This window comes from Styela clava, chromosome 5 (assembly GCF_964204865.1).
Source record: "Styela clava chromosome 5, kaStyClav1.hap1.2, whole genome shotgun sequence".
NCBI lineage: Eukaryota > Metazoa > Chordata > Ascidiacea > Stolidobranchia > Styelidae > Styela > Styela clava.
In genome coordinates this window covers 1591723-1612864 of record NC_135254.1, presented here as the reverse complement: position 1 = coordinate 1612864, position 21142 = coordinate 1591723, and the positions used below count along the sequence as shown (strand labels likewise).

At 36.9% G+C, this 21142-nt stretch overlaps 1 protein-coding gene and 1 pseudogene across 1 annotated transcript; both read left to right on the top strand.

Annotated features, from left to right (window-relative positions):
- The first annotated feature begins 139 nt into the window (after positions 1-139).
- Positions 140-21113, top strand: LOC120343959 (PAN2-PAN3 deadenylation complex catalytic subunit PAN2-like). The gene is made up of 10 exons (XM_078112797.1): positions 140-1810; positions 8336-9045; positions 10108-11530; positions 12642-13341; positions 13962-14082; positions 14966-15157; positions 16844-16989; positions 17439-17644; positions 18666-18949; positions 19396-21113. Exons 2-10 carry the CDS (start codon positions 8875-8877, stop codon positions 19690-19692), a joined length of 3540 nt encoding a protein of 1179 aa, XP_077968923.1. The 5' UTR covers positions 140-1810; positions 8336-8874; the 3' UTR covers positions 19693-21113.
- Positions 1804-8326, top strand: LOC120345154 (spermine synthase pseudogene; annotated as a pseudogene).
- Positions 21114-21142: the final 29 nt, after the last annotated feature.

Here is a 21142-nt window from a genome sequence, read left to right as displayed (position 1 = left end):
TATTTAAGAGCTATTTTATATGCGCTACATTACAAGTAATGAAAAAATTTCCTGTTATGTTCGGTCACTATCGAAACTGAGAATGAAAACAACTAATTAAGACACAATTTGCCGAGGACGCCTGAACCATCTCGACTAAGTTAAAATACACGATAAGAAAATATTTTCAATCAAAAACGTCCTTGAAGTCTTATAAGTTCTTCAAGTCGGCGTTTATCGAAATTCTTTCATGTCAGCTGTAATATATTGCCGAACCACACATGGACGACGCTAGGATATGTGCGCCATATTCGGGATTATTATAAACACGAAAAAACAGTATTTGAAGTTTGCGATATTTGAATTTAAATTCGATTTGGACATCCCTGCATTAAATTAGTCATTTTTTAGTTGTGTTTCCAAAAATTAGTTGTAAATCAATTATTTTAATTGTCATCATGTCTTCCGGTGAGCTTCAGTTTAGTTTAGAACTTTTCTGGGGTTAGGGTCGGGAAAAGGTCCATTCGCAAGAAGTGCATTTTGTTTTTAGTCTTGACGAATTCACCCAACGAGCAAGGCCGGCACTAGGGAAACACTGGAATTTATTCAAGCCGTGTTTCACTATCCACGAGGCGCAAAGCGAGGGAAATGTTGAAAATAATTAACAGCTTTTCGTTAGCAATTCGCTGGAATGTAATGAACGGTGTTTGCTACCCACGAGGTGCAAGACATAGCGAAGCGTCGTTAATGAACGAGTGCAAGGTAAGCTGAAGGCTGGGATTTAATCGATGGCGTTTCCATTTTAACCACGAGCAATTTATCGCGTTTCAGCGGGGCGACACCTAGAGGCGTTGCGACTTACGTCGTGGTTGCACTGTGTAAATTCCTGTCGGACCCCCCCCCCGTTGAAAACGGTCTGGTTGCGCCACTGGGTGCTATTTTAAAATTTATATATAGGCTTGCCTATTCTGATGTTGATTGAAAATTATGATTTAAGTTTAATTTTATTTATTAAAAAGAAAAATTCCATATTCAAGTTCAAATAATAAAAGTAACTCTTTACATATTGTCAGATTTCAATCAGGCCTCATCACATTTTTAGAATAAAGCGCAATCATAGCGATTTTTCTTGTGAATCATAACTTATATTTTGGCAGAATATACTCATTTGAATTATGTGGAACTTATGCTGCAAGTCATTCTTCATTTTTTCAAATATGATTAAATGCAATCATCTCGTTTTCAACTAAAATTATCATAACATATATTTTGGCAGAATATGCTCATTTGAAATATGTGGAACTAATGCTGCAAGTCATGCTTCATTGTTTTTATGCTCATAACCAAATCCCTCTGTTATGTTGCCACTTTATTCTTCGGGGTGGCTGTAATGGGGTCGGAATTGAACTAGGAACCCAAACTCATAATTGTTTAAAAGCAGGGCTGTGCAGCCCGCGGGCCAAATGCGACCCACAAGGAAAAATTATGAGGCCCACAGAGAAGTGCCAATTTTAAATAGTGTTTGGCCCACGAAACGAGTTTTCAATTTAGTCCTATCTAGTATGTGCAGGTAATTCCTATTCCTTTGCATTGCAAAACTTATACCTGAGCTTATGCAGAGCTAACAACACGTGTCATAAAATCAGTAACCAAAGTTTTGTGCTTGCAACTACTAGAAAGCCTATGTTGAATAAACGTGCGGCCCGCGATTTCACTCAGATATTCCTACCTTGCCCTCTTGTATTAAAGGTTGCACATCCCTGGTTTAAAATCATTAGAAATATTTTCAGTTATTACTAATCGATCTTAAGATCGGTAAGTATGTTGATAGGTTTTTGTCTGTTTGTATGTCTGTGTGTTAGATGCACGCGATATCTCACGAAAGCGAGTTTGAATCTGCTCCAAATTTTGAATGTGCATTCATCATAGCTCGGATCAGGATTATGTCTTATAATTAGCGAGTTATTGATTAATTAGTGATGGGACACACGGTGTCACTATGGAGTAAGACCACTGTTTTGAGGGATCCCCTAACCTTCGATCGATAAGTCTTCTTCTTTTAACCGATATTCTAGTTTTTTAAATTCATTACCATGTGCAGATGAAGCTTCAAATACTATGCAGTTCATGCATTCTATACTTTCTAATTTGGGTGCTATCTCGTTAGGGCCCAGCATCTAATTTCCGACCTTTTTAGTTTATCTTAAATTTATGGCAGTTCAAACAGGTACCCTAAGCCGAGAGGTCTACGGGACAGTTCTTTCTGGTTCACAAGCAATGTCTTCCGTTATTGAAAATTTGTGATTAATTTTAATGATTAATTTAAAAAGAATGGATCATGTCTTTTCAAACTATTTGCTATGCATGAAAACCCATATTTACCGGCTTCTCTGAAAATTTTCGAACCCCCCCCCCCCCCTCTAAAAATATCTTGCTATGCCCCTGGGTTATGGCAATAGCAGGGTAGCACCCAACCAACATGATGTTTTTATTTGGCATCCAGTTTTTGCTTTTACCTTTTCAATTACTGTAAAATTCATTGTAGTACTCAATAACGTTTTTGTACATTACTGTGTTTTGTTCTCGTAGTTCCAAATATCTGTCAACTTTAGTTCCGAATTCAGTTTTCAATTTTGCAGTTTTGTCAACTTTTTTCAACTATTAGACCATGGAATAAGAAATGGAGTTGTATCTTCAAACTCTCAGAAAATAATTAGTGATAATCGCGTTCAGAATACCCAAATAGTTTGGGTACTCCAGCGTAGCGAGGAGGGGTAGGGGGAGGTCCGACATGTACAAAAGTTTAATTTGCTTTTCAATCATTTACGACTTTAGGTCAAATTCAAATTTTCCTGATCAATTGTGAATTTTCCTATAGTCCACAGGCATGAGAATACATGAACAAATATATATTCCTTGTCTCCCCTAAAAAAAGACCCAGTCTGGATTTTAAAATGATTTTAAAGTAAGCCCATCCCTTAAAAATAAGACCTAGTTGATAGTGCAAAAATAAAAACGTGTAATTTTGAAGTAAATTAATATCGATTGTCATATTTATGTATATTTGAAAATCTCATAATTCTCTACTTTGAATTTTTGTTTCTGATAAATTAAAAAAAAGACATCGCCCTAAATAAGCCCTAGCGTTATTTTTTGAAAGAAAATAGAAATAAGACCCGGTCTCATTTTTGGGGAAACTCTGTATTTATTCAGAGTAGATTTAAAATTATTTAATTTTAGCCATTTCTGCCAAACACTGTTCCTATTTCGTCATCTTTTTTTAAAACTAGCTGAAAATATTTTATGTTCTACAAGTGCTTACAATTTTTACAACTGATATTTTCTGGTGGATTTTCCCATAGTCCACGGGCCTGAGAATATTTGAATATGAACAAATATTCGAAATAGATTCAATTTTAGCCGTTCCTGCCCAACACAGTTCCTATTTTGTCAACATATTTTAAACGAGGTGAAAATAATTTTTAGTTCTGCCAGGTATATTGTTACTAGAATACTCAAATTTTGCCTATTTTGCAATTTTTATCATCATGCTGATTCTAAATAATTTCTCATTTTAATTTATTACAGGTTGTTTAATTTAAGATAGTATTTGGACTTATTTTAACCATTCAAAATTCAATTCTGTCGGAACAAAAATACATGGATATTCCCATCAATCTTTGGTACTACGGAATCATTAACCAACATTTGAATGGAACAAGTTTCTGCTACATTTCCTTGACAGTGCTGACTTGAAATGTCACAGGGATATATCTGTATCTAACTGATAAGAGTATCATTGGCTACTTGCAACTCTTCTATCAGGACTCTTTCCACATAGACTTGAGGACTTGGAATCTTGCTTTGAGCGAACTTGCAACTCTTTTATCAGTACTCTTTCCAGTAGTTGAGGGCCCGGGACCTTGCTTTGAGCAAACTTGTGACAGCTCTTCGCACTTCAATGACTGTTTGTAACTCCTCTATCGTCATCTTTTTGGATTGAGGAATTTGAATCTTCAAGCTAACTTGCTTTGAGCATATTTATATTTTTAGCTGTTTGGACATCACTAACTGCTTACAGTGCTTGAAGGCTTATGACCCTGCTTTAGGCAAACTTATACCAGAACCCACTTCTGGTTGAGTGTCTATGTTTTGAGCAAACTTGCGCAGCTTTTAGCATGCCTTAGCAGTACTTTTCCCCAATTTTGAAGCAAATTTTAAACCATTGAAGGATTTTTATTGGACTTTGATTTGGTTGCTATGGATACGTGGCTACTTGAATTACGACTCAAATCTTGGTCTTTAGAGAAAGATAAAGCGGAAGAAATCATCAAAAATGTATCGGATTTGATTAAAAATTATTTGTGCAGTGATTGCAATCTCATGTACAAGTCATTTAATGTTGGATTTTTAGCCCTTTTCACTTCGAAATCTGGCATCAGTGTTTTAGTACGGGGCTTCGAATTTGATGGCGTGCTTCTGACTCTTGATATCAGCACACCTGGTGTCACTAACGGAGCTTTTAAAGCAAAAGTTTCAAAATTTGAGAAAATTATTCAGTTGTTAAGTTTCGTGGAACCACCGAGAACGAGATATTTCCCTTCCCTCCCGAGTTTGAAACGTGGGCGTCCATTTTCTACGTATGATTGCGAGGACGGTTGGTTATTTGAGTTTGATTTTGACTCCGTAGTTTTTGACGAGGTCTCGCCGTATCAACATATTAGAATTATGAATTCGAAACAATATGGAAAATGTCTTTTCCTCGATAATAATTTGAATTTATCAGAAAGTGATCTCGAATACACTCGAGCTATCACTGGATATGATAAGGAAGATTACAAAGATAAGACTGTATTGATCTTAGGAGGAGGGGACGGGGGAATACTTCATTATCTACGAGATCGCGGCCCTTCTATGATAACAGTGATTGACATTGATCAAATGGTTATTGATGCAGCGAAAATACATTTGCGAGGAATTTGCCATGATGCTCTTGACTCCCTCAGTGGTGAAAATTACGAAATTATCATAAGCGATTGTGTCGTGTACCTTAAAAAATATGCATCAGAAAAGAAAAAATTCGACTACGTCATCAACGACCTTACTGATATTCCGATAGACGTGAACCAGTCTGAGGATCAGATAGCATTTTCTCGACAAATTTTGTCTCTGTCTATGCAAGTCTTAAAAAATGACGGGAAATACTTTTCTCACGGGATAGCACTGCCTTCATCTGTCGCTGTTGTGGAGAAGCAATTTCAAGATCTGGAATGTCACGTGAAATACACGAAACAAGCTGTATGTGTACCGTCATTCTTCGAGTTCTGGATGTTCTACACTGTTTGGAAAGACATCTGAAGATTTTAGATAACATGTTTTCCGGCTAACAAACTGTTGCCAAGTTTAACACTAAAAATGTGAGTTTTCTGAATTACTGCCCAATAAGCCAATGCAGAACAATTTTGTTTTTCTCTGTTTATAAGATAAGCACCAAAGTTTTGTTTTTATCGATTTTATTTTACTCGATCTGTATGTGTGTCATTAACCTTAGAGTTCTGGATGTTTTACACTGTTTGGAAAGACATCTGAAAAGTTCATATACCAGTGCTAACAAGCCAGGACCAATTTTAGTCCTAAAATGTGAGATTTTCCATATCACCCCCCCCAATATGTGTTACCTCTTTTAATGTTCTATGCATCTGAAAAAAATAACCGGCCCACTAATTTCATACTCGACACGTACTGGTAACCTGACGAGAGGCCAGGGTTTGCCATATAATTAAGACGTCTTATCGGCTTTCCTCTCCTTGGGACAAATATGTATATTCCATCCTATCCTAATGTGAAGGATGTTTGACAGCCAGTTTGTGGTGTTCAAATAAAACTAAAATTTCCCAGTCAGGAAATTCTGATCATATTATTATACCTTATGCACGTTCTAATGTAACCTTTTCTAGATATAATAGACAGTTTTTATAAATATATTACAGCAATTCCATAAATTGGTTGAAGTCACGAATAATTTTCTTTGCTGGGCGGAGATTGTAGAAAAAATAGTTTTTTAAACTATCTAGATTTAGTCTTTTTATATCCTTTTAGTCATAACGAGATCGGTACAGTTTGCTGTTATTCGATACGGGGACAATTTTTTAAATTTAGTTTTGAATCTTAGTAATACCGTACTCAAATACAAGTTAAATTTCTTCCATAAATGAGAAATGCTGTACAGTAATGATAAATAAATAAACAAATATTGGCAATAATACACACAAGTACAAAGAATTTTTTTTTTTGCTTGGGGGATTCCCCTCGGTTGGCAAACGCTGTATATGACCCTATCTTGCCTCAACAGTTTGACAATTTTTCGAATTATATTTTCTGTTTTTATTTGTTATTTTACCTATTTATTCTAGATCATAGCATATTTTATTCACTCAAGGTTTCTAATTTTCTATATATTTTTTTTTTATTTCATTACAAAACTATGCCTGGTCCGTGGGGACCTCCTGAAGTATGCGCACCAAGATGTCGCACAACCTGAACCCTAACCTGGTACACAACCTGAGTTCAGGTTGTGCGACATCTTGGTGCGCATACTTATCCACTTTACCTTATCTACTTTACTACCGGCGGTTGGCGCATCATGTTAAGCCATAGCACCTCTGATCACCCTGTTCGTAGGATGAAGCCAGGACTTTTGAAGGGGGGGAGGGGGAGGTTTTGAAATATTTGACCACAACAGCCAGCGGATCCCAAAACCTGGTTTTAGAGGGTAAAATGAATTTTTTTCAAATTTTAAACGAGTGAGGGGCGAGACCCCAAATGTTCCTCCCCCCTGGGTATGCCCCAGCTGTGTGAGTTGATAAAAATGAGCTCCTTAAGGTAACAGTCGCCGGTTGTATAGGAACTTGTTAACAGCAAAATGTATGAATAAATGTTTCACACAGAAAAATATTTTTATTTTAATCTTTTGATATTTCCATAATTATGATATGTTACACCTAATTGCACATCTATTCTTTTTATTACCTTTTAATGAGTGTGTTATCTGCTTTGAACAAATTTTTTTATGATGTAGTTAGTACATGGTCACCTAAGAAACAAAACATTTGAAACATAGAAGCAGTGGTTCTCAGACTATTTTAAGCCACGCCCCTTTTCAGAATTTGTCATGTTTTTCCCCACCTCAAAAATAACTAGCTAACAATAAGCTACAAATAACGGATAGTAAGGTGAATGTTTTATTAAAAAAACACGTTGAAAATACGTGGATAGAACGTAAATAAGGAAATAAATGTAAATGTAAAGATCAAATCTAACAAATATGTTTATTTTTAATTAGCTTCACGTCATTCAAAAAGTTGTCTGCGCCCCTATAGTGTTTGAGAATCACTGTTCTAGAGAGCAAAGCAGTCTAGATTGTTACTTATCGATTTTAATCAGTTAGTATGTTGATAGGTATTTGTCTGTCTGTATGTCTGTTAGATGCACGCGATATCTCACGAAAGCGAGATTGAATCTGCTCCAGATTTCGCATGTGCATTCATCATAATTATGTCCTACCAGAAGCCTATTGATTTTGGATAAATTATGTCGTATAATTAGCGAGTTATTAATTAATTAGTGATGGGACACAAGATGTCACTATGAAGTAAGAGCGCTGTTTTGGGGATTCCCTAACTTGTGATCGATAAGTCTTTGGTCTCTGACCAATATTCTTGTTTAACTTTTACGATCATACACAAACGAAAGTTCAAGAGTTAAATAAATTTCTTTAATTTTTGTATAAGTAGGGTTCTGTATTTGCGCCACCCTGTTCCCAATTTTTTATGGAATATAATCAATTTTTTGTCTCTGTATTATGCAATGCATATTGATATTATGCTGATCTATGCATTTTCTATTAAAAACCCGAAGACTAATTAATTTAGAACAATAATGATCTTATTAACAATCAATTCTTGACGTCATGTTGAAAAAAAGTTTGCACCCCCTTTTCGAATTAAAAAATTTGACTTTTACTCAAGATTGATGAAAATTTTGCGCTAATCCCCTGCGACATTTTTAAATAACAAATAGTAATTATCCAGTCGGGGTTTGGAATGATGTGAAGGCGTTTGAAAATATGGATCCGACAAAAACGAGATGCCAAACTCACAGCCTTGGAACTTTTTATGAAGCTTTTTTCCACTGTTTAATGTTACTTTTGCTTTCATTTATCAATGCTCTTCATTTTTCGATCATCTGAGTCTTGTTGATGACATTTCATTTCGAGTTTGTCACCTTGAGTTTTTGATAATTCCTCAAATGGTATCTCTAGTTACTTATCGATCTTGATCGGTAAGTATGTTGATAGGTATTTGTCTGTATGTCTGTGTGTTATATGCACGCGATATCTCACGAAAGCGAGGTTCAATCCGCTCCAAATTTTGCATGTGCATTCATCTTAGCTCGGATCAGAAGCCTATTGATTTTGGATGGATTATGTCGTATAATTAGCGAGTTAATAATTAATTAGTGAGGAGACACCTGGTGTCACTATGGAGAAAGGCCACTGTTTTGGGGATCTCCTTACCTTCGATCGATAAGTCTTTGGTTTCCAACCGACTTCTAGTTTATGACCTTAGTCCCAAATACCCCCCAATTTAAACTTTTTCAACATACATAACTTATTGAATTTTTCAAGTGATATGATATACGGTACACATATATTTGATACATTTATTTATTCAGATTTATTAAATAATTTATGAAATTAAAATTAGTAAATGCGGTAAGCTAATATCACTGATTAGCTGAATAAATTAATATTAGCTTCTTATCGACTTCTATACATACTGCAACATCAATATTCGGAATAATAGATTATTTGGATTTCCACTATTTGGATAAACCATGGCTGGCGAGTACAAAGAGTTACACTCCGTGCTGATCGATGGAGCCCCCCGGTTTGGAACTAGCGCCCTATCGTTTGACAATGAATTGGAGTTACTTTGGTCAGGAAATATGGGCGGACACATCACATCATACTGTGGAGCAAGCCTTCAGAAGTATACATCGTTTCAGGTAATCAAGTTCTTTTTTGGTACTCTTGTACCGCCGTTAGGGCATTATTTTGTTTGAATTTTCCTTTCTTTAGTTATATTACGAGTTCAGGGACTGTCTGTGTTAGTCAAGTGAATATACCCCCTGCCTATAGGTTTCATTCATTCCCTTTACACAACTTGATGTAAAGTAGGGGAAAAAATTAGTTACCACCATATTGGTACTTATATTCCTTTATGTTGAAGCTGCAGTCACAAAAGAGGTCATAAAGCCTAATTTAAAAGTCTGTAAATGTTTGAGCCCTATTCTTATTGTCAGTGGTGTTGCATTGTTGAGCAATACAAATATGCCTGCCATGTAGTTACATGAACCACCCTACATTGGCAAGAGGTAAAATTTTTTGCACATAAATATCACCTACAGCATTTGAACCATGGAACCCAGATAGGATATTTAGAGATAATCATAAGTTCGCGTATTCCTAATCCTTTAGGTCTACTGCCTAGCCAAATTTCCAACCTTTTTTTCTTTTGGGGCCAACTTTTGTTGCACAAAACATTTTGTGGCCCATAAACTTTCTCATATAAGGAAAAAACTAGGAGAGAAGGGAAAAAATTATTTTCGTAAAGATAGACATATTTAAAATGTAAATTACCACTCAGTAGAAAAAACAGCATCATTATTACTTATCGATTGTAATCGGTAAGTATGTTGATAGGTATTTGTCTGTCTGTTTGTCTGTCTGTCTGTTAGATGCACGCGATATCTCACGAAAGCGAGATTAAATCTGCTCCAGATTTTGCATGTGCATTCATCACATGTCATACCAGAAGCCTATTGATTTTGGATGAATTATGTTGTATAATTAGCGAGTTATTGATTAATTAGGGACACAGGGTGTCACTATGGAGTAAGAACGCTGTTTTGGAGGATCCCCTAACTTTCGATAGATAAGTCTTATCAGTTTCAATAGGTTCATGGCCCACCTGAAAATGTTTCTGTTGCTCATAAATGGGCCATGGCCCACTTGTTGAGAACTGGTAGCCTAGCCATAATATTCTAAAGTATTTTAATTTTGTTAAGATCGACGCAAGGAATCCTGTGATTGGAATCGAGACGGTAAAAGATCGTGTTCTGTCTCTAACTAAAGATCGAGTAACTTGCCACTCAAAATTTGGATTAAAAGAATACGAGTTTCTGCCAGAATCTACCTTCTCTATCGAGTCCTCCATGTTGTATAAAGATACCTCGCTTTTGATTGGTGGAAAATCATCGCGCCTGATTGAACTTGATTTAAATACTGGAGCTTCACCGGTGCGTGACTTCACTGACGAAGGAAAAATGGAAAACGGAGTTATGTTGTTTCGAAGCAGTCCGAGATTTATCTGTTGCGGAGATGTTGCTGGAAGCATCACACTTCGTGACCGAGAAACATTAAAAGCGCAGCATGTGTTTAACGCTCATACAGGAACGTTGTCGGATTTCGATATCCACGGCCACTTGTTAGTTACTTGCGGATACTCTTTACGCCATGGAATGGACCGTAGTATTCCTCAATCACTGACTTTGGATCGAGTTATCAAGGTCTTCGACACTAGGATGATGCGTACAGTTACCCCCATTCAAGCGCACATACAACCAGCTTTTGTGCGTTTTATACCGACGTACACGAGACGTTTGATTATTATGAACGAGAGAGGCCAGTTTATTTTAATCGAGGACAACGCCGCTGTTACTCCAAGCACTCCGATATATCAGTTAAATAACATGTGCGGAAATATAACGAGTTTCGCGATGTCAAATTCAATGCAAACTTTGGCGTTCGGAGATTCTGGGGGACATTTACAGCTCTGGTCTTCCTCAGCGAACCCAACTTTTCACCAATATCAAAAAATGCCGGAGTTTGCTCCGATTCCGGAACCACTGGAGCATAGAATCGCTATTGACGACTACTCAATTCCACTCTCTGTGATTCCAATGCCTCGTTGTCGAGAGAAACTTCTTTCTGACTGGCCGTTGAAATATTGTAACCCAGTTAGCCGTAGACCGCCCCCGATTGACCCCAATATTATTCAAACGATGAAAATTGTTCATGGAATCGGATACGCCCCTAACCCAGGCAACAGACGTCGGAATCAAGTCCCATACAAGTTAAAAGACATTGCGAAACAGGATAAAATGGGGAAAAAGGCCGCTGTGCCAGACTCACCACTAGGGCGAGAGGAGCAACCACACTTATACATGGTACCGAAAAAATATCGTAAAATTTCGCTAAAATATTCAAAATTGGGTTTTGAAGAAGATAGTATGATACAGCACTACAACAGAACTAATTTTGCCGGTCTGGATCCGAACATTTTGAATGCTTATTGCAATAGCATGTTGCAAGTACTCTATTTCTTGCAGCCACTGAGGTCCAGTTTGCTCCAGTATCATAATTTGGAAAAGGAATTTGATTTGGCAGAAGAATTGGGATTCCTGTTTCGTATGCAAGACTTGTCTAAAGGTAATTTTTTTTTTAGATCAGCCCTCATCTCACATTATTAATATGAAGCCACTGATGGTGAAATCGTAGAGAACCAAAATTTGGGAAGATGGGGGGGGGGTGTGGATATTTTTGTGTATACGCTTACGTTGGTGCTCCTGTAGTATGCGAACGAAGATGGAGGACACCGGTACGTAGTATGTGTACTGAGTTAGGGTTAGGCCATAATTTCAGGTACGAATACTATGTGAGTCATTTGGCTAGTCTTCGAACTCGTACTGGAACTAAAATAAGAAAAATAAGAACACGCTTGCCATTGCACTTTTAAATATCCTTTGAGTGTTCGCATTTACGTATCTGACTAACTAATCTCATACCCGAAGTTTGCCATATGATTAAGTCGTGTCATCGCCTTTCCTTTCTTCATATTTAACATGGAATCTTATTCCACGAATAAGAAACGATTTTCCACGTACTCACCCAGGCTGTGATAAGAAGTCTCTTTAAAACAGGCTTTGTCTAAAGTCTTGTACGATGTGACAATACAATATCAATAAAAAAATAAGTTTCCCAACTTTGATCAATCAAAATCGACACTGACATCTTGCTAAGCATTAGGAACACGCTTGCTCTTGCACGAGGTTCGAATCTTGTATGGCATAATTGTTCGTATGCGGATTGCTGGAACCCCCAGTCTCCTAAGGGGGGTTAACGTAACTGGCTAACTAATCTCATACCCGACATGACCCTAATCCTAACTGAACAGGAGGCTGGCGTTCCCACATATAATTAAGGCGTCTTTTCGACTGACTTATTTCATACACCACTATCGAACCTGTGCATTTTAAACAAATAATCAGCTAACTAATCCCATAGCAGTCAGATACTTCTAATTGGTCATGATTTGCCATATTCATTAATCCATCTTATTCCCTTTCCTCTCCCTATATTATTAAACATGTAATCTTACACCACCATCAAGTCCACGCATCTGAAATAAATAACTGGCTGACTAATCCCATACCAGACATGGACTGGTAACCAGATGAGAGGCCATATTTTGCCATCTATTTTATCAGCTTTCTTTTCCCCCCATGATAAAAAATAAAAATTTGTGCATTTTTTTCTTCAGGGGGAGTTTTGCAAGCAAGCAATTTTCTGAGAGCGTTTCGCACAATTCCAGAGGCTACAGCATTGGGATTAGTGCAGAATTCATCTCAACCGGAACAAGTCGGAACATCAACTCATGGAAATCTCTCTCAACTCGTTCAGAACTGGAATTGCTTTATTTTACAACAGCTACAAACGGAGTTGTCCCAAGCTCCACCGAGAAGCCCGGATTATAATTTCCAGAAAGAACCGAATGTGCCAAATAAAACCGCGATGGAAAAAATATTCGGAACCGAGATGAAAATTTCAACAAATTTTAAAAATGGAAATAGTAGTGAAAGAATGGCAGTTCAGTTGATTTTTACGCTCAATTACCCCCCTTTACCCCCACCTGGGGAACCCCCCAAATTAGTCCCATTTACAGACATTATAACACGTAGTATTTGCTCGAAAGTGCAAACCAAATCTTACGATCCAAATTCCGCGACTTATCAACCAATGGAACAATTACGTACACCTGTATCCCTGCCAGAAGTTCTTGCACTAAATTGTGGACTCATGCGTGACGACGAAATGCAATTCTGGAAAATACAAATGGAATTATTGCAGCAAATGAACGCAGCAAGAGTATCAGAAATCGACAAAAAAAGGAAGTTGTCAAAGGAAGAAAATGGAGAGAATACTGGAAAGAAAAATGACTCGGCTATGCCAGATGATAAAAGGTTCGTCTAATTTTGTATTTTTTACTCAGAACAAGGGACTGTAAAGTCAGCTTTATGGGCTTTGAAAAATTTGGCATTGTCTATCCCAGTGGTGCCCAACCTTTTATGGTTCATGGCCCCTTTTGGCACTAATGGCCCGCTGTTTATTGTTCTAGTGGTACGTAATAGTCTTATTTTGATTAGTAGATTCAAATTAGATTCAAAATTCATGCTCAACAAAGTGAAAACATTTTGTGAAATAAAACCTTATCAAGCAATGAAACTAGGAAGAACGGAGCTTCGTTGTGAATTGAAAATGAAATCTGTTTTTTGCCGAGTTTTGTGACCTGGCCTAACCTGGTGGGGTCAAGGGTCACCGGTTGCGAACAGCTTGTTTATTTAATTTTGAGGCTTCAATTTGACAGGGTAAAAATTCCAAAAAAGTTTTCAGAAAATGAAAAAAACATTTTTTAATTTTCAAACATTTCATCGAATATTGCTTTAAACTTCGATCTGAAGACCATCCTGCATCGTACTTTAGAATAGCCCAGTCCTATCCTCCAAAAAATTAAGATATCTCTCTCAACCCTCTACTCCACCAAGTGATCAAATATTTCACAAATTACGTTTTATTATTTCAGCGACGCTTGGAACGTTTTTGCAGAAAGAGAAGGATTAGATTTATCGTTTGACCAACAACACAAAGCTACCTGGCTTCCTCTTAGCATTACTCTTGCGCTGACTAAGTCTGGGGAATTAAAGGTTTGAGGATTTTACAAAATTTGCCTTTGAGCAGGAGTTGAATGTACAAACTTTGGTACTCCCGAAGTATGTGAACCAAGATGGTGGACACCGGAACGTAATATGTGGACCAAGTTAGGGTTAGGCCATAATTTCAGGTACAAATACTACGGCAGTCACATGGCTAGTCCCCAAATTCGTAATAGAACTAAAATAAGAAAAATCGGAATAAAATTATGGCCTAATTTTAACATGGTACATATACTACATTGCGGTGTCCGCCATGTTGGTTCACATACTTCGGGAGTACCCAATTTTTTTCTTAGGCGGCCACATTTGATTGTTGTATAAGGAGGTATAGCCACCAAAAGATTGCCTTATACAGAAGTCTTTTTTATGAGTTTGGATGTGTCTTGTGTATTTTCAGAGCTATAGTGTAATAGTTATTTTCCTGGTTTTCTCTCAGTATCATTTTTGGGCTGATTAAATCTGGGGATTTTTCAGAATTCGGCTCTGAACTGTAGTAGCTAAAAAATGGCAGTTCAGTTGATTTTTACGCTGAACTACCCCCATGACCCCCACTGGGGGAACCCCCAGAACTAGTTACATTTACAGACATTTGTGTAAAATTTCTGTTTGTTTAAAAAAAACTGACCCCTATGTTTGTTCAAAAATTTTGAGTGATTTCATTTAAATTACCTGAGTAACCCTGACTCTTCTATTAATATGGACTCGAGCCTAACTTTATTATAATGGCAAAGTTTTTAAACTTTCACTCAATTTTTAGGTCACTTTAAACTGAATAGCCTACTTTGGCATTGAATTGCTCATTCCTATACTTCAGCAACCCAAAGTCTTCTATAAATAATGACTCGATTATAATGGCCTTTTTCTCAATTATCAGGTTACTTCAAACGATTCAAAAAGTCCACATCATAAGAAGTCAGAATTCATTGAGGCGAACAACGGCGACACGAACAATGAAATTGTTCAGGAATCAACTTATGACCTCTACACAACTATCTGTCATATTGTCGATCCAAGAACTGGCGGAAATTTAGTCGCTCATGTTAACGTCGGAGAGAAATACCATCAGGTTTTTAATTTTTAATTAGGTTCTCTCGAAGTATGTGAACCAAGATGGCGGACAAGATGTGTACCAGGCTAGGCCATAATTTCAGGTACGAATACTTCGGGAGTCACTTGACTAGTCCCCGAACTTGTAATAGAACTAAAATAAGAAAAACTGGAATAAAATTATGATCTAACCCTAACCTGGTACGCATACTATGTTCAATTGTCAGCCATCTTGGTTTACATACTACGGGAGCGCCAAATTTTCAGACTTCCAATGGTGATGAATCAGTCAAAATTTGGCCCTACTGAAGTATGCGAACCAAGATGGCGGACATCGGAACGTAACAGGTTAGGGTTAGGCGATAATTTTTTTCCAATTTTCCTTATTTTAGTCCTATTATCAGATCGAAGACTAGCCAAGAGCCTCCCGTAGTATTTATAGCTAAAATTATGGCCTAACCCTAACCTAGTACACATATTACATTCCGATGTCCGCCATCTTGGTTCGCATACTTCGGGAGCCCCCAAAATTTTCTATGAATAATCAAATAATTTTACTAAGTTTACTAATCGTACTTGGCAATCTATCAAAGAACGCTTACATGGGATTTTTTTTTGTTATCAAAACTTGATTTCCTCTTGGGTTGTAGCTGGAGTCAAGATTTGTAATTAGACTAAGTAGACTAAGAGTTATTAACCCTTTCCGTGCGGTGGGCACGTATACGTACCCACGACAAAAATCGCTAGATTGCGGCGGGTACGTTGATGTACTCCACTGTTTTATTTAGCAATCGGTCGCAAACTGTTGGTCTAGTTTTACCGGGTTTTAGTTTATTGATAAGAAGTCTTCTTCGAGATTAACATAAGCGACGGTAAATCTCGCTTTCGTTTACGACGGGAATTTTATTTGCTGCGGAACGAGGGAGTGTTTTTGAAATTTATGCAAATTTCGGTGTTTTTTGGGTGGTAATAGAAGACATATTATCCCATCCATCTACCAAAGTATTTTGAGTTGGATCACGAAATTGCTACAGCAATATTATGCTATTGTTCGCCAACCACGAAGCGGTAACAGTAAAGGATTTAGCGAATATTTCTATTTTTTATCACGGTTTGAAGTTTCAACTCCCAAGAAAAATAAATGCCTTTTTTCTATCCGGTTTGTGACTCAGACCACCACTTTTAAAAAAACTTTTTTTTTTAATCGTTAATTGCAAGCTCTTTAATTAAGCTTTCCAACGAGCCGTCAGTGGGCAGCAGAGGATCATTAGTTTTTCGTTAGTCGATCGATTAGTTGTGGGGGTACAAATGCATAAAATCGGCGTAGCAAATACGATTATTTAATAAAAAATAAAAATCGGATGGAAAGGGTTAACAGTGTATTAAATAAAACTTAAATTGTACAAGACAAAGTTTTTCTTATCAAAATTTGATTTCCTCTGAGTTTGGAGCTGGAGATGGAGTCGAAATTTGAATAAAAGTTTTTACAAAAATCAATTAACAATAGCCATGCTTAACAGGGTAATTATAAATGAGTTTCTCTCAGATAAGAGCTGTAGTCGAACCCAAAAATTAGTCTAGACTCTGTGAATCAAAATTTTTCTACAACATGGAGAGTGTAATCGCTTGCAAATTTGCAAAATTGCTCGATAATTTTAGTAGCAATAGTAAAGATCTGCTTATAATGGTTCATTATTTTTCACAGCTGAAGGAAGGGGTCACCCACACCCAATGGTACCTTTTTAACGACTTCCAAATCTGTTCGATCGACGCCGTGGAAGCCGTGGACTTTGATTTGCAATGGAAACTGCCTGCGATTATTTACTACGCTAGGAGAGATATGTTCAGAAGGTGTGTAGACTAGAACAGGACTTCCCGAACTTTTAATATCGTGTCCCCTAACGAGACCACCCCTGTTAAGTCGACATTGTTAGGTTCCTGTGTATTCTCTCTAAGTTTACTTTTGACTTTTCATAAACCCATAGTCCAGTGGTTCTTAATCTTTTTAAGCCACACCCATTTTTTAGAATTTGTCGAGTTACGCATCCCACCTTAAAAAAAACTAGCCAACAAAAAGCTACAAATAACAGATAGTGAGGCGAAAGTATGTTTTATTCAAAAAACACATAGAAAAAATGTCAATGGAACGTAAATAATGAAATAAATGTAAATATCCAAAATAAGGCGGGCACGATAAATCTAGCAAATATTTTAATTTTTAAATTGCTACACGCCCCCTCAAAAAATTGTTTACGCCCCTTTTTGAGAACCACTGCTCTAGTCTATTTATTTATTTTCAGATCTGACTTCAATGTGGCTTTCCCTCTCACAGCTTCCATACTTTCTCCATCAGAAAGCCTTTCCAAAAGTCACCCCCAATCCCCTGCACCCATAACCTTTACCCCCCTCATGCCTGCGGAGTTGCCATCCTGCCCCGGAATGCTTGTGGCCCTTGATGCTGAATTTGTGACGTTAAATAACGAAGAGGCGGAGCTGCATAGCGATGGTAAGTGTAGATATTTTGTTAAATTTTTTTAGGGCGATATTGGAAGGTTAAAAATTAACAAAGACTTTATTCCACTATCAAGTAGTCATGTGGATCATTTTGGGGGAGAATTTTGGTGCCAAAAAAAATCTTCAAAAAAAATAGACAAATTGAACAAAATTTTCAGCACTTAATAATGGATATTGTGTAGAATTCTTTTTTGTGAGGAGGAACGGTGGTTGTGAATCGAATTAAAAACGAAATGGACATTTTCCAAGATGTATTACAATAAGAATATTTAACCAAACAACAAAAAGTAAAATTTGACTCCCCAAAAACGGTCCACACTTTTCCAGGGATTTATCAGTTTGATTGTTTTTTTTTGTTTAATTTGATAATTTATCAAACTTTTCCACATTATTGATTCTGAATTTCACCCCAGTTGATAGGAAAAAACTAGCGGTAATTATAATTCAGTTAGATTATTTCATGTTTAGAACCCATCGCCGAGTTTGCCAGCCCCTCGCTACCAGTTTATATTTGTTATTTTTGCTTATGAGTTTCTTTTTTATATTCTTTGAGGGGCTGCCTCAGTTAGATAAGCTGTACTCTTTCTTTATATTGACTTGTTATTCTTTACATGTTCGATTTAATTTTTTGTTCATGTTATATTCTCAATTGTATTTATTGGACACGAAGTGGACATAACGATCGTTTCAAAATTTTGTTGTTATTGTTATTGGTATTTGTCTCCGTCTCCATTTTTAAAAAATCGCTTTTCTCTTCGAATACTGGATCAATTGCTTTGAAATTTTCAGTGGTTAAAGATAAAATTTTTTTCCAGAAGGCTATTACTTTTTTTTTCGCTATGACGTCATCAAAATTATTGCCATTGGGTGGCGCTACGTGTCCATATATTTGAGCATAGCTCTCTTGTTTTATGAATACTGTTTTTGCCCCCTGCGCGGGGGAGGCCAGGGTTATTGACAATTGTTAATTTAAAATAAAAGTGCATAAAAACAAAAATCTATTCTTTCTTCAGGCACAAGGTCCACGATCAAGCCGAGTCATTTATCCCTCGCTCGAGTCACTGTTGTCCGAGGGGAGGGCGACATTGAAGGATTACCGTTCATTGACGATTACATTTCGACCCAAGAACAGGTCGTTGACTACCTGACGAAATTTTCCGGGATTTTACCCGGCGATTTGGACGTGTCGATCTCGTCAAAACATTTATCAACGTTGAAATTGACGTATTGCAAACTAAGTTATCTTGTACATTGTGGTTGTATCATCATCGGCCATGGACTGAGAAAAGATTTTAAGGTGAGTAAGCACGTGTGTTGTTTCATTTGGACCCAAATAGACAAATTGTTATAAATATGAGCACTAACTATCTTTTCTGGCTAATAAGTCGAAGCCAATTTTTGATGTAAAAAATGGGTGGTATTGGCTACTTGATGAAATTTTCTGGGATTCTATCCGATTATTTGGCCACTTTGATTTCTTCCAAACAATGAATAATGGCGTTGAAGTTGCATATTGCAAACAGAGTTATTTTCCTTACTTAGATATTCCAAATTCACAGTATGAGAACACTGAAAACTGGTTTATCTTTCTTTTCTCCCTTCAAACTGGAATGCATAATTTATCTTTTTCAATAATGTGTGTAAAATGTTCAACTTCAGTATGTGTAAATATAAATTATTGACTTACTTAAGTCATCTGTGATAAATGTGATTATCCTAACGCAACTTGTTTCTAATTTTCAGGTTATAAACATAGTTGTCCCAGCAACACAGATCAGAGACACTGTCTACCTTTTCCATCTGCCGAGAAAACGTTTCATATCGCTTCGTTTCTTAGCGTGGTATTTTCTGGAGACAAAAATACAGGAGAAAAATCATGACAGCATAGAGGACGCACGAACTGCGTTGAAATTGTACAAAAAATATCTTGAATTAACTGAAAATGAGACGCAAGTTCTGAAATTTCAGCAAACTGTGCTCAAAGATATGTATGAAGAGGGAAGGAAACTGGAATGGAAAGTTCCTGGCACTGACATGTGATTGGTGCCACACTTAGTCGAAATGCTGTCACTATTTTGTGACAATGCCATAATTTTTGAGGTTATGCCTTGTTTGAATTTTTCACAGCAGCAACCTCTGAGAGAAAGTTTCTGGCACTGGCATGTGGTTGATGCCACACTTAGTAACATTGGTGCCACAGTTCTGTGAAAGTGTCATACTTTTTGCGGGTTGAGTGCCTGGTTTGTGATTTTTAAACTTAAACACAAAGTTCCTGACACTGGCATGTGATTGACTATGCTTGTGACATTGGTGCCGCAGTTTTGTGACAGTGCCTACTTTTTAATATTGGTGCCACCATTTAATATGTTTTAAAGATCTGTATTAAGAAAGAAGGAAACTGGAACTGGAATGGGAGGTTCATGGCACTGGCATGTGAATGATGCCACACATTGTGCTAATGGTGCCACATTTTTCTGATAGTGCCATACTTTTTGAGGTTGATTGAGCTACTTCATTGGCTTACCCTGGGATATATGGAAATAACTATCCCAACTTTTTCTGTATCCAATTATTAAAGATTCACCATGACATTAAGCCTTCTGCTTGGCTTTCCTCTCCTTCAGAATGATTACATTACTCAGAATTAAATAAATAAACAGTCAAGATCAAATATTTTTATGTATTTGGGAAATCTATCTGATTTATCATTTTGCCTTGTTTTATTCTGTTTGTTTCTACTTTTGCTACAACATCCTTACATTATACACATGCGGCTCCACTGGTGAAAAAGCGTAGATGAATGATAAGTAGCCCTCCATGACCCCAATCCATAGGTATATTATTATGGTACATTTAGACCAGGGGTGCACAAAACGGGGCACGTATGCCAAATTTGGCACACCATACGCTCAAACGTGGCACGCGGACGGTTTTGTGAAAATTTTTTTTTATTAATGATATACATTAAAATAAATATCACCTTTATATCAAAATCAGCTGTTGTTCAGGACATTAAATTGTTTCAATCAATAGATATTCGGTATAATTATTGAAATTTGTTTGATGTGTGTTTTACGGGAGTTAATTTACAATAACAACAACTTGCGTGGCACGCGACAAGATTATTTTGAAAAATTTGGCACGAGTCCTCATTTGAGTTGGGCACCCCTGATTTAGACTACCTAAGTCCCAAGTATTCGAACCCATTATTTTTCTATCCATAATTTTCGTGAGAGAATTTGAGCATTTGAATAACAACAAAAATAGAATAAGATTCGGTATTCCAGATTCGATTCAAATATTCTAGAATAGTAAGTTATCCTACATTGCCCATTCATACACTTAGAATAATTATCTTAGTTCTTGCTACAGCATCCTTGCATTATATGGATACGTCTCCACTAGCGCTGGAGCATAGAAGAAAGATAAGTAGTTGGTCTCGCAGAAACTCGATCAGCAGATTTGATTGATCAATAAATTCCTTTAAAAA

What these genes read in the sequence shown, in the direction of transcription:
- LOC120343959 (XM_078112797.1), top strand. Translation starts at nt 8,875, where the DNA reads ATGGCTGGCGAGTACAAAGAGTTACACTCCGTGCTGATCGATGGAGCC. An exon ending in AGAAGTATACATCGTTTCAG is followed by an intron (nt 9,046 to 10,107) that starts GTAATCAAGTTC and finishes AATTTTGTTAAG; the next exon opens with ATCGACGCAAGGAATCCTGT. An exon ending in GACTGAGAAAAGATTTTAAG is followed by an intron (nt 18,950 to 19,395) that starts GTGAGTAAGCAC and finishes TCTAATTTTCAG; the next exon opens with GTTATAAACATAGTTGTCCC.